The 14,500-nt window shown below is 37.3% G+C and overlaps 1 protein-coding gene across 5 annotated transcripts in view; it reads right to left on the bottom strand.

Moving 5' to 3' along the window:
- AMPH (amphiphysin) overlaps window positions 1-14,500 on the bottom strand; it is a 131,175-nt gene that overhangs the window by 41,091 nt on the left and 75,584 nt on the right. For all 5 annotated transcript variants that reach the window (XM_080582224.1, XM_080582225.1, XM_080582223.1 and 2 more), the window contains exons 4-9: window positions 7,768-7,862; window positions 5,338-5,433; window positions 3,910-4,017; window positions 3,437-3,522; window positions 1,618-1,693; window positions 609-691 (exon numbers count right to left, since the gene is read on the bottom strand). In XM_080582224.1, the coding sequence (XP_080438350.1) occupies window positions 609-691; window positions 1,618-1,693; window positions 3,437-3,522; window positions 3,910-4,017; window positions 5,338-5,433; window positions 7,768-7,862 (544 nt within the window). The remainder of the gene's footprint in view (window positions 1-608; window positions 692-1,617; window positions 1,694-3,436; window positions 3,523-3,909; window positions 4,018-5,337; window positions 5,434-7,767; window positions 7,863-14,500) is intronic.

Raw genomic sequence — 14,500 nt, 5'->3', positions numbered from 1 at the left:
TTCTCTTGGAAGTCATTAAAAATATGGCATTTTGTGACATTCTTTTTTACTTCACCTTTTCAGCTTTTATGATACTCTCCGATCACATTTCCTGACTTTTTTTCCATGAGCACAGGAGATAAAACATGACTTACAAAGGTCAGGATTCTCACCTAATTATATGCCTTTTGGAACTAAAAACACATGCTATATTTCAAGGCTTTAAAAAATATTCTGAAAGTTAGCTACCTTGCTGTAGACCAATTACCTATAAATAAATGGGCTATATACTTAGCTGGTGCAAATTGCTGTAATAGTCTACAGTGAACTAAATTTCAGCAGCTGAAAATCTGTCCCTTATTTTATTTTATTTTATTTTATTTTATTTTATTTTATTTTATTTTATTTTATTTTATTTTATTTTATTTTATTTTATTTCCCAAAGGAAAAATAAGTAGGTAATGAAGGAAGTTTTGCACCTCTACTCATGTTGAGAAGAACTTCTGTCCTCCTGAATGAACAAACCTGGTGACTGGGTTGGGCAGTGATCACTATATATGGTGTAGCTGATTACTACTTGTCCTGAAACTAACTGCAATGCAGTTCATTAAAATAAGAAATAAAGTCACCTTGGTGCCCCTTGAATGGTGAAGGCCTTGTCTGCATGCTGATCTCCCAGCTTCGTCATCACTTCATAGAGTTTGTGGCATAGCTGAGAAAACAAAACAATTGTCTGAGTTTACATGAAACGTTACAGTGATGATTAAAAACACAGGTGATAAATCATGTTTGGTAACTGCTCTGATTTCTTTAAAGTTGTAAATAGTTCTTTCCAAAGATAAGCAGTGCCACATATATAAAAAGTCTAAGTGGAAACCTTTCAGAATCAAATAGAAACATTGTCAAAGTTAACAGCAGTTCAAAAAAAAAAAAAAGGTTTTCATAGAACAACTTTATAAATATGACTTACTGCTGTCTGCTCTCTGATGGAGGGAGTCACCTGAAGTTTGAAGCAACATGTGCAGCAGAGAAGATTCATGTTTCCCCTCAAAAACCTGATCCCAACTCAAGTGGGACTTTGGTCAAGCAAGTCATTTTCTTTGGTCAAGCTGTGTCATTTTCGTTTCTATAAGTTAATAGTTTACTATAGATAATACAATTCCACTTAGGTGTTTAGTACATTCAAAAGGTCCTTACTGAAATTACTGTATTTACCTAATAGTGACAGATCTAATATTGCATTGCCGACAATGCATGTAATGGTCTCGAAGGCTGTGGTTGACGTATTTTCTCTTGTTTAAAGCAATGTGGTGCTTAGCAATTGGACATAGAAAAAATACTGAAGGCAAAAGCGTTTTCAGAAGAATAGAGAAAATATTAAAATAAAAAGTGAAATTAATGCTACAACTGACAATGCATCATAATCCAGGGTTGTATGGACTACCTTTTTCTTAAGGAGAGTACGAAAATGGCAAATAGAAACCAATATGAGACTTATAGTACAAATCCGGACCTAGGGCAAATTCTCGTCTTTGCTTCTGCTTGATTTTTACTATTGTGTTACAAGACATTTGTTTGCTGTTATGTAAACAAATACATCATATAATCAATTATACATGAGATACACATTTTACTCACTAAAGCTATCTCCTTGTGAAACTTGGCTTCAAGGCTGGATACATTTTTGAAGGTATTCACATAGAAGCCAACTCGCCTATGGAAGATGGCACAGGGAAAGGAGAAAGAGAATAAAGGATGGGGGTAGGAGGGCCACAAAGGAAAATGAATTATTTTTTTCCAGACCACAAGCAACATTCTTGACTATTATTCTCAGCAAAGCAAATAATTGTAGTGAATATCAAAACTTCAAACTCATTTGCTCATGACTATTTCTGTTCTGGTTAAGAACCATCACATTTCACTCTGCACAGAAGGAACATACATTCACAAAGCACAGAGCTGAGAGTACTCAGCCTGAGTACTCAGCCTTCCCTAATGAAACAATCTTGAAATTCATACATATGAAAGAAAATCATTTCTAATACAGAACAAACATTTTTGCACACGCCTTCAAAAATCTGCTTGCTTGGAGTGAGTGATTATGTGCCCTTCATACATGTTAACAGCAAGAGGTGTTTTCTTAGTTTTTGAGTTATTCTTTTTCCCTGTTTAAAACTCTCATATGTAATTTCTCTTAACTTTCATTAACCCAAATCATCTTTGGCTTAAGAATAAGCTTGCAAAATGTCAACTCTATGGATCATTTTCCTTCTGAAGAATTGTAATAACTAAAAATAGGACTCTGAAAGTATTTGCTTCCTAAAACATAGTTTCCAATCTATGACTATTGCTCAAATTAAATTTTATCTTTCACTGAGACAGGCAACACACATATTGAAATAAAAGGGTCCTTACTCTAGATCATTAACGTGCAGTTTTACTTTTAGTAAACCCATGAAACAAATATCTTGGAATGCTAAGAAACTTGTCAACCGAAATAGACAGAAACACAGCAGGAAAACTCTCTATTGATCTCAAATTTAACAGGAATTAGTTCAAAAGGCAGAGGAGACAAAGGATACTTCAGTGACTCACAACACACTTTCAGTCCAGACTGTCATTTGTTAAAGAACATAGCACGCTAATGAGATGCTTATTTCTCTACTGCTTTTGTTCTCCTGCTCATTGTCTGTATAAACACCATCCATGGTTATACATCCTAGATAAATGATCTATTCCATCAAATGTCTTTACAATACAAACACAGTCAGTGTAAAACTATGAAATGTGTATTCTGACGTAATCATAATTACATACTATTTTTTACTTTCTTATATTCTTTCTTATATTGCTTTGGTGTTATTTTATAGGAACTTGAAAACAACAATTATACCTTTGCAAAGTTCTTTGCTTCTATACCTAGAGAAAAATGACCTATTAATAGACCCATTGCAAATTTTCTAGAACAGTATGTAGCTGCTCTATACAGTTACTCTTGACAGTGGAAATATTTGATCCTTTTATCAATAGTGTCTTTTTTGTTTGTTTGTTTGTTTGTTTTCTCGAAAGGATCAGATATCCACCATCAAAGTTTCTGAGAAAGGTGATGGAAGCAGTGGGCTCTAGTCAAAATCTGCCATTCTGTGCTCTGCCACAGGTCTTTATCCATAAACTGGAGACATTCTTGCACCTTTTAATGAAGATATGATAAAGTGTCTTAAGTGCCAAGATACACTGAAAGAAATAAGCATAAATATATTTACAGTAAGTATAATTTTGTATTATTATCAGGCATATTTTGTATAATTTTGTATTATTATCAGGCATTTTCCCTTTCACTGTTTCAAAACAATGATGGACAGGATTTCAAGGACTTTCTATCAGCTCATTAAAATCTCCTGGTTCCCCTTTATTAGTCTCCCTTTAGGCCTTTTAGACAATATCTTTGTAGGCTTACCGTGACCACAGAGATGGCAACTCTTCTTGCAAATCAGTGTTAAACTCTTCAAATACTTTCTGTGCTTTCTGAAACTCTTCTTCTGCCTAAAACAAAAACAGGATGACTTAACCTATCACTTTAAGACATAGCAAAACCTGGCAAAGCTGTGTTTGTGTTTGGTTTTGTTTTTGTGTCTGTATTTAAATTTTTAACAAAGTATGTGACTTAGTCCCAAACAACAAAGGCCAACACAGGACTTGCTGTGCCCTAAATCTCATTAAGAAAGTTAGATCTCAAATGGGACTCACTCCTAAAATTGGCTAAGCATACCCTCACCATCCATCAAAATACTTAATATGCATATATCCTTAAGGATATCTATCACTAGTTCTACTTCTGAAAGTGGAAAGAGAAGAGAAACTTTGCTCTAGGTCTCTGCACAGAAATGGAGATCCCAAAGTCATCTGTCAGCATCCTTCTAAGTGTGCTACCTTGGTAATCCTTCCTTCATCTTTTCTTTTTGAGCTCTGCAGGGCTTCTAGATGATGTCTTGCACTGTCATAGTCCACTAGCTTTCTGCTTCGTTTTGCAATCCGAGTCTGCATAGAGGTAAAAATGAAAGTCAGCACAATTGACACCTCTTTTTAAAAAAAAAATATTTTACCTATGTAGTTCTTCAAGTTTTTTACGTTTCATTCTCCCTCATCTGCCATTCATACAGACTTACTATAACAACATAAAGGAACATAGGCATGGAAAAAGAGACATACTAATCACCTTATCTTTTTTTTTTTTTTTAAAAAAAAAAAGAAATCTATTTACAGATTGCTTGTAAGGCTTTTTTTGTGGGTGTAGTGAGATACCAATGTTATGCAAGACTTGTGTCATTTTCCAGAATAAGTGGACCTGCTAAACTCATGGTAACACTGTGTTTTTACCTTACACAGTGTGCAAATTTAATGAATAATTAACATGTTTTTAGAGTAGAAAAAATGCTTAAAACATACTTCTCAGTATGGCTACTCTGACACATAACTTAGATGCATTAGGAATAATTAACATAAAATAGGCATTCTAATTTAACTGCAAAAGTCCTTTGATATATATTGACTTTACAAAACTCTACATTATATGTGAATTCCACATGCAGAGCAGACATAAGCACAGTTTGACTTTGTATCAAGTTTGAGATGGCTTATCAGTAATGTTGGGATTTTTTTTATATTAGTTCCTGATGTAAACATCAAAGGAGATGGCTGTATGATACCTATTCAATTCTAAATCATCACAAAGAATTTCCAGCTATGTTTGTATAGCTTCATCCAAATACTAAATTATCTACCTCTCACTTTTAACCATTCTTTATCCCCATGCATTTCATTTAGTAACCACCTCCCTGAACTGTACACCAAGAGAGACCTGGGAGAGGCTAGAATCTGCGTAACAGTCTCTCCTCATGTCTACTACAAAGTTTTATTATAACTAATTAAAAGACAGAAACCATGCTTTAGTTAAGAGAAAGACATTTAGATAACCACAGGTGCATCTGGCCAACAACAAAAGGCCTGCTTTTCATCTTGAATTTATCTGGCAACTTAACAGCTGTAGAGCTTAATCCGTCCTTTTTGAAGTCAATGAGAATTTTCTCATATCAAATAAAATTGGAGCAGGAAAAAGCATTGTAAAAGTTTTATGTATAAAGACTAATTTACATCCAAGTACTACAGCATGAAAATTATTTTGGAAAATTAGTGCAGCCTGATGTCAAGGATTAGCTTACAGAACTACAGAAGAGAAAGACACTCCCCCAACCTTTTTACTTTTTCGTGTGTGTGAAATTTCATTTTATGTTTATATTATGACTCAACAGTAATTGGTGATTTTTACAAATTGTCCTTTATAGGGAAACATTACTATACTTTGATATCAGGAAACTGTCCTAGATATGTATCCAAGGTCAACAACGACCCATCCACCAGTTTTTGATGGAAGTCTTCCCAAAGTTCATCACATTTCTGTAAAGGCAGATGGAAAGAGAAAAATGTACTTAGTAGTTTAATTCCGCTTCAAACCTAGGGGAAATACAACGGTAAAAGGTAAAGATTAATCTTTCTGAAGTTTTAAAATCTTCTTTATGGCAATAAATGAGAATGCAGTTATAAACTAAATTAAAAAGAACACCTTGACATTGCAAGCTTTAATTAACAACAAAAGAAGTTTCAGTTTAATAATCAGTTTTTTCATTCTTTCAGCTGTGTGAAAATAATAATATCATGGATTCAAGGTCTTCCTCAGGGTTTCAGATTCCTGAGGGTGGCCAATGCAGAATCTGAAGCAGCTCTAGCATAGAGTATGTTCACTGATGATGAACCTTCCTTACAGAGAAGAGACGTACAACTAACAATTAAAAAAATAAAGGAAATAAAGGAAAAAAAAGTGGCTTTCCCAGCTATCACAAAGATTTGTAAGCTTTGTTTTGTTTAGTCGTTTTCCAAATAAAACCTGTGGAGATCCTCCCTAAGAAAGGTCCATCCTTCTCCCCATAATTTTTGTGCCATTAAGATGCATGTGATGAAATGGCTGTCTTACAGACCAAACTCCACCTTGCACTGCTAGAGAACTAAGATTCCAGATATGAAAATTGCCAACATTAATAGATAAAATAAACATATTAATTCCAGAAGCTACTGTGGTCTTCCTCAGTCCTCTTCACAGCTTGTGGGCAGCACTCTTGCAGCTTTCAGGTTTTTAATAACATGTTAATGCGGCTGATGTTACAAGGAATAGGGTGCAGTTCCTTGCCAAAAGCAAAATCCTGCTGCAAAGAGACAGTGCTTGAGGTCCTGGGTTTTCAGCTGAGCAATTCATTAGTACATGTTAAACATCCTGTTCCCCCTTCTCTTTGCACATTTCAAAACGTCTGAATTTCCTTAGATGGGAGGGTGGCTAAAGGGGGCTTTTAAGTCCAGAAAGCTACTCTGTAGTGTTTACTTTATCACAAGCTAATAAGACATATTGTAAATGCTGTGTGATGTCAGCGTTCAGTTCATTCATTTTCTACTCTAGCAGAGTCCCTAATGGATTATTACACTCTATTAATCATGTTTATAAAATATCTCATTTATTAATATAACATTTAATCACAGTGGTCACCAGAGCAGCAGAGCATTAGATCACAGCAAGCAACTGCCAGTCCTGTGCATTTGATGTACATGTTGGACAATTTTAGATCATGGAGGTTTTGTAAAAGCTAATGGGACCAAAACCAACACTGAAGAGTCCTTTAAGACATCATCTTCCCTGCCACGCAGGAGTAGGTCATTTTGATGTACCCTTTTTGGAAGGATAATTTATATCTTGGACAGCACAAACAAACCATTCTCTTGAGTTGCAGGTTGATGGATGCATAAATCTACACTTGTGTCATATTGGGACAAAAATAGGAGCAGCGATTTTGTAATATTGCCCACATGAGTCTCTTATTAAGAGCACACACCTAACACTTATTTCTATACCTAATAGAGATTAAGGGTCAAATCTTGGTCCTTGTACGCACAATTACAAATTCTGAGTGTAAAATTTAATAGCCTATAAATACAAGGTGAGGTGCTACAGCAAGATACAGCAGCAGGTTTTCTAGCCATTTAACCTAAAAGGATATAAATGGTATTGTATCTTAACTTACACTGTATGGAAGTTGAGTACTTCTAAAATCAAAAACATGTCATGCCTTCAGCAGCAGGGAAGGGTAGAGGAAGGCAACCACAGGGAAGAAAGCAATCATTAGGCTGATTTGGGAAGACTGCTCTGTCTTCCAATTTCTTGTTAATGATGCTATCCAGAAGGCCCTGCACATTGAATCCCAGGTGGTTAAAAGCTGCACTGATAACAGTTTACACCTTCTTGTCACCACCAGCAATTTTGCTGACAGAATTTCCCAGAACTAAGGATGTTTACGTAGGCAATTCAGAGCACCTCAAGTCAGGATCTCTTCTAGAAAAGGCCTATATAGGCCTCTATGTACCTTCTAGAAAAGCCTATATTTCTCTGATCACTGAAGGAATCTAGTAAAGGCTGAAGTGAATAGCACCCTGCAACCTAATTTGGCCTTAAAGTCTAAATTCTTGCCAGAGAGAGATAAGTGCCCCATCAGCTACTTTGTTTAGTGCTACAGGCTTAGTAGTTATTAAACAGCACACAAGAATAAGCAGATTTAATAATTTTCAATATTCAATTGAATTGAGAATCCTGACTGTAAAACTGCATCAGATGTACACTTTTCCTCAATAGCTCAGATTAATCCATTTGCAACCAAAATACTACTTTTTTCTTCTTTCCATGCATCTTACCTCTCCAATCATCTTCACATCTTCTCGTCCATACCAATCTGGCTCATAGACTTCATGGAGAGACTCTGTAAGCTTTTTTGAGGCATCTTGCATGCCTGTAATTAGAAAAAGGAACATATAACTGCAAACTACAAGAGACAGTTAATAAATAACTTTATTTCAGCCCACATGTACCCCACTTCCCTCTGCCATGTTTAGAATATAATTTTCCAGAGCTGAAACAAAAGCTTTATACTCAGCCAGCTCTCCCAGATTAATAAGAAATGTCCCCCATAGTAGAATTAACCCATATTTATATATATGAAAAAATTCCTATCAAATTAGGAATTTCATTTGCTATTCTGAACTAAACATATCTGAACACGGAAACAACTCTGAGGGTAGTCCTGCTCACTAGAGACATTTAATAACTCACCAAAGCACTATCACTCAGAAGCCAAACAAACAGCTTGGCTTTGTTTATTCTCAGCTCTGCCTTCCTATAGAATAGTTTCCTAGTTTGTCCATAATGAGTACCATGCCTGCCTGTGTGCAAAAGGAGGCATCTCCAGGGTGGGGTGGTTAAAATGGCAGAGATTCTGGGAATTGCTGTCTATAAAATGGACTTAGGAGAAAAGGTAGAAGGGTTCCACCCTGAACAAAAGTGCTCCCCAGAATGGGAGAAGTTGTACAAAGGCAGAATGTATCTCAGGACTACTTTGTTTCCTTGTTTTCAAAGTTTTTTAAGTTTCAAGATCTTTCATATGTAAAGTGAGACTGATTAAGAAAAGTTTGTTATTCTTGTGCCCATAATAATGATGGTGACCTAAAGGTATGCAAGTAATGAAGCAAAGGACCAGCAAGAGCTGAGGCAGTGTCTGCAAGCTGAGGGAAAAGCAATGTCTGAACCTGGGGAGTGTGTTGTAATGGACCTGGCTTTACAAAGAACAATTATCCTTTATGCCAACACAGTACATTTAGCTGTATGTGGATCCCACTGCTTATTTACACTTGCAGTGCGGTGGTGTCCACAGAGAAGAGCACTGAACCAAACAGCATCAGTCACCTTTGGAACTCTTGCCACTGCAGATGAAACAACAACAGGGACTGTTTATCGTTATGACTGTAATACAAAGAAGATCTGGATTAAGTGTAAAGTAGCTTCATTATATTCCAAGGAAGAGCCTAAATCTGTCTGCAGTGAATAAATTGCTGCCCCCAGTGATGGCACTGGGGTTTGCCTTTCTGTCTGAGTAGTGCAGGAATACATTAGATGTTGAATATGGTTTGGAAACAGGTAAAACAAAACTGATCTCACATAAGACGCTAAGCTCAGAATCAGTAATTTTAAAATGACAAAGGTACTTCAACTTCTTTGCAAAATCTGAACAACACTAACTGCTAAAAATATTTTTTGACCTGCATTAAGTTAAAACAAACAGACAAACAAAACAAACCTCATTTTTTCTCCAGCCAAAGTCTGCCTGCTGCAGCACATCTGTGCTGTCTTGAAAATATCTCTAGTGTGATTTTCAAATTTAACTGGCTGGATTTAGGAATAACATCAAGCTTTCATCCTTTAATCAAAAGGTGCTGTGCCAAGACAGAGTATTTGATTTCTTCAGGGATTGTCTTGGGGGTGCTTCTAAATGACAGAGCTCAGCTTTAAGAATTTGTATAGCATAAGGACTTAAGATGCATTTCTTCTTTCTCTCCTTCGTGGTTAATAGTTAGGATAATGTATCTGACTAAGAAAGAGTTACTGAATAGAGGTTGTGTTTGTTTTTTGTCTATAATGTGCCAGATTATAGTAAAATATAGATGATCTTTATTTATTTTTCCACGCAGGACTCATTTAAAATCTTCTTTAATGCCACTGCATATGAATAAACTCAGGAGGTGAGGCAAAACCAGCAGTGTCACCATGCTTAAGATGGCTGTATTCTGTCCAGTCGGGGCAAGAATCCCTGCTCATGTTTGATCCTTTCTGAACTCCTGCCCTCGAGGACACTGCACACTAAACCTGCAACCTAAGTTCTCGTGGCAGCATGTGAACACAGCTTCTCTCTAATCTTTCCTGCAGTCTGCATTCAGCTCAGCCATAGACTAGTCTCTGGTAAAGCACCTTTACCTACATAGATTTTTTTTTGTTGTTGTTAAATACTACAGAATTCAGACATGTACCTGCTAAAGAGTATAACTTATATATCCCACGCTCAAGGCATACCAATTTGTGCCAACTTTTACAAGTTTTTCAGCCCTGAGAATCTGGTAATCTTTCATTCAAACACAATCCCTGCAAAAAGGATCAGTCAAATCCAGCTGTGGTGTGAGGCAAGGAGCATTATAACATCTGGCTACCTTGGTCAGAAGGCTTCAGTAGGAAATTCCCACGGGACAAGACCACCCAGGCTACTCTTTTCCTGCTGTATCTATACCATATTTACTGCAGTACCTCAAATGAGTGCATAAGTAAATACTAATCTGGTGGCTTCACAACCTTTTTCATGACCACAGCATAAACTTACAATGTCCATGGTGTCCTGGTTCCAGTTAGGACAGAGTTAATTTTCCTCCTAGTAGCTGGTAGGGTGCTATGTTTTGGATTAGGATGAGAAGAGCGCTGATAACATGCTGATGTTTTAATTGTTGCAGAGCAGTGCTTACACCAAGCCAAGGACTTTTCAGCTTCTCGCTCTGTCCTGCCAGTGAGCAAGCTAGGGGTGCAGCAGGAGCTGGGAATGGACAGACCCAGGACAGCTGACCCAAACTGGCCAAAAGGGGTATTCCATACCATCTGGCATCATGCTAAACAATATATAGGGGTGGCTGGCCGGGGTGGGGGGGCCGGCTGCTCGGGGATAGGCTGGGCATCGGTCAGCAGGTGGTGAGCAATTGCATTGTGCATCACTTGTTCCTTACACATTATTATTATTAATACTATTATCATTATCACTATTATTATTATTGTTATTGTTATATTCCTGTCTTAATAAACTGTCTTTATCTCAACTCACCGGCTTCACTTTCCCGTTTCTCTCCCCCATCCCAGAGAGGGAGGGGGGAGGGTGAGCGAACGGCTGTGTGGTGTTTAGCTGCCAGCCGGGTTAAACCACAACACATGGATTTCTTTCTTTCTTTCTTTCTTTCTTTCTTTCTTTCTTTCTTTCTTTCTTTCTTTCTTTCTTTCTTTCTTTCTTTCTTTCTTTCTTTCTTTCTTTCTTTCTTTTTATTTGGCTGGTTTTCACATTGAGATTTTTCTTATGTACTGATACCTTTTATGTGTTATTCAGCACTTAAGAGGATTAGTGTCATCCATAGACTGCAGGCTGCCTCTCTCTGCTGTTTTCAGCTGCTATCGCTAAGAAAGATAAATTGTTTAAAGCAAGTCATGAAAGCATTATGAAATGTGAAAATATTTTTTACTGCTGATAAACAGAAATTTATATTTAATATTAACTGTTTCATTAAGTACCATTTATTCTTGGTAATTGGGTCACTTATTTAATAACTATAAATGCCCAAATAATTGAATTGCTTAGAAAAAATGATGTTCACTGAAGTCTGAGGCTCTCGCATGAGATCGTCCCTCTTTCTTTGGGAAAGAGCTCCTGTTCCTGAAGCCCCAAAGGATTCCTAAAGGCACACATGCAGTAGGGACCTAAGAGGGGGCGTGCAGAGACATTCCTATTACAGAGCCCTATGGATGGCAGAGAGTAAGTTACTATTTACCATCACGTTTCCCATGTACTCAAACTCACATGGACATTGAGACCAGTCTGGGACTCCATGTCAACCTCAGGACCCACATACTGTGGGGTCTCCTCATGCCCTGACAGAGAAATCTAGGCAGAATCATGGAGAAAATTCCATCTTCTCAATTAAGTGAGGCACCTTGGTCTGGCTCTTAATATTTTATTATTTCTTGGAATCATCAGATCATTTAGGTTGGAAGATTGAGTGGGGAAAGAGAACTTCATGTAAGGTTCTCCAGGGAACTGAGAGGTTCTCCTGCCACATGGGGTGTATTTATTATTGCCTATTACCCATTAGTTTCCACTAGAACAACTCAGCTGTTTCATAATTCATTGCTAAATTTTACAGAAAGATGGCAAAGGGTTTTCTTTCTTCTAAGAAATTAAATGATTGATTTTAAGATTTGTGTATCTGAAGGATATGTGCAATTCTGTCAGCCACATACTGAGAACTAGGCAGTAAAGCTGCGTACAGCCCCTCCGAACCTCAATTTCTCTTCCTATAGACCAGTTACTATTTCTCACTATGTTAAGCCACATGACAAATACTTTTTTATGATGCAGGATTCCTTTTCACCTCTGTCACCTTCATGCAAATCCAGGTATATATCTCCCCATCTGTACTTGTACTTGCAAAGAGCTCAGGGTAGAAAATAGGATGCTAATTTAGAGTTTCTTTAACAATTGGCCAATAAAACCTTTGAAGTCACCTACATCTCTCAAAAGCTCGAAGAAAATATCATGGAGTAGAGAATCCAGATACATGTTGCCAAGGAGACAGGAGGAGACAAAAGACCCGAGGCATGAGATGACTACAGCTGTGGGAGACAGTACGCTGCATTGGCAGTACAGCCACCACTGGTGCATAGCAGACATGGAACTACCAGGCAGGTGAAATAAAGTAGCACATAAAAACCACTCAGATTTACAATAGCTTTATGATATGGTTCCTCTGGGTCTTTGAGTAACCAGCAGTAAAGGTAAGGATCCATCTGAGACTAAGAAGCACCTCTGAATTAGGGAAGGAGTCTGAATACATCAAAAAATATATTACTTTAAGAATGTGTGATACTAAACCTCAGAAAATGTTGAGTATATTAAAATGAAGGGATGAAGGGTGATAAGAAGGATCCTTTGACCACTCCTTGCTTAAATTGTGCCCAGATCTCATATTTCAGCTTTCAATATTCAGTCACTCAAAAGTCATACAGCCAAATGACAACTACTAGAACTGACAACATTCCAGCTTCATAAATTGCATTTAGTTAAAATTAGCTATCTTGCCAATTCCTGAAACCCTTTAAAATGAACCCTGTATAGTGAACTGCTTTTCTCTCACTCTAAGAATACAAGGATATCAGGCGCATTTATATGATCAACCTTTTCCCCTTCAAAACGAACCCTTGACCACAGCATGCCTCCAAAGCCTAGGTGTCCTACATACTGGAATCCCACTCCAGTGCCTAAATACCCATGGTGGAGGTTCACATGCTTCTCTGCATAGCCACCCCAAAATTTTTAATGATGGCTGTCTTTCAAAGAACAGCAACACAGAGCTTGTGGCAGTTGCCAAATCTCCTTCTGCCACCCGAAATCTGGAGGGGCTTTGGCCACTGCTGAGCTCATCAGCTTTGGGGAAGACCCAGAGACGTATCTTGGATTACTGCTCTTGGCCACTGTCCCAGTCCTCAGAAGGAATGTGTGCCAACACATGTGCCAAGGATGCCCACTGGTGGCTTGTTGGCTTTGGAGAATAATGTTTTTTATGATTTTTTGAGCTGCTTATGATTGGATCTTTTTAAAGATGTGAAGATAACAAGGTATTAGCAAACTCTTTACATTCCTAGGGAGAAAGTCAATCCAAGTTATTTTCAAATATAGACTTATAGGCTGCAACAAGAGAAAGATGCAGAACAGAAAAGCACAGCTAGACAGGCAAAACTTGCACAATGAAAAATTTCACACAAAGTTAAAGGCAAAACCTGGTGCAAAGAATAGCCCACTAGACAGTAAACCAACAAAAGGACCACTAATGCACAAAGTACAAGGAAAGGAAGAGAGTCAGAGAGAGAGAAAGAAAACGAAACATGGAGAGGAGGATTGTTGTCACCAACATGGAAATCAAAGCAGCATGTAAACAGTCAGCCTACATGACAGAGAAGCAATCTGGCCAAACAGCGTCATCACGTTGCTTCTGGCTATGCATACAGCTGATAATGTGTGTGGGGAAGGAATGACTGAAAAATCAGAATGTAAAATCAGCATCCAATGGGTCCCCCCAAAAAGAAATTTGCTGAAATTTCTTCTAAAAAAAAAAAAAAAAAAAAGACATGGTGCAAATCTCTAAAAGGAGATTTACCTCTTTTCTGGTATAGGACTTTCCCTGCCCAGTCCTTCTAGCAAATAGCAATCAAAGACATTAAGCTACTGCTTTGTTCTCCATCTCACACTTCCCATCAAAAGGAGCTTCCCTGCCTGACAACAGCTGCTGAAACTTTGTTATGACACAGTGATTTCCAGAAATGTCGATATTGGTTTATAACATTTTTTTTTCTACTTGACTGAAGACAGGTTAAAAATACGTACATATAAGAATTCTATTTATTTATCTCAAGAAGCTGTTAATGCTTCTGTGATGGTCACCAATTTGTATTCCTTTCCCTTTAGGACCTCATCTCCAACTTCTTAGAAGACAAGTGGGATAAGATAGAATAATCTCTGTATATAGCACTAAGGTGAGTATGCTGGTTTTATGAATGTCCACTAGTATTTAAATAGCTGTTTACTTATTCTCTGATATTTAATCACTGACCAGTGAGCTTCTGCTATTTGGATCTTTAGTACAAAGCGATCACATACTATTTTCAAACTTAAAAACAATAATAAAATAAAATAGATCCAGCAGTCAGAAACAAATGACAAATCACATCATCTCAGGGAGCATGATTTCAGAGGGAGACGATCTATCATTCAATTGTAATACCTGGAAATGTAATGAA

The sequence above is a fragment of the Anser brachyrhynchus genome, assembly GCF_964034855.1.
Source record: "Anser brachyrhynchus genome assembly, chromosome: 2".
Lineage (NCBI taxonomy): Eukaryota > Metazoa > Chordata > Aves > Anseriformes > Anatidae > Anser > Anser brachyrhynchus.
The sequence above is the reverse complement of the archived record's forward strand: the minus strand, read 5'-3'. Positions and strand labels throughout refer to the sequence as shown.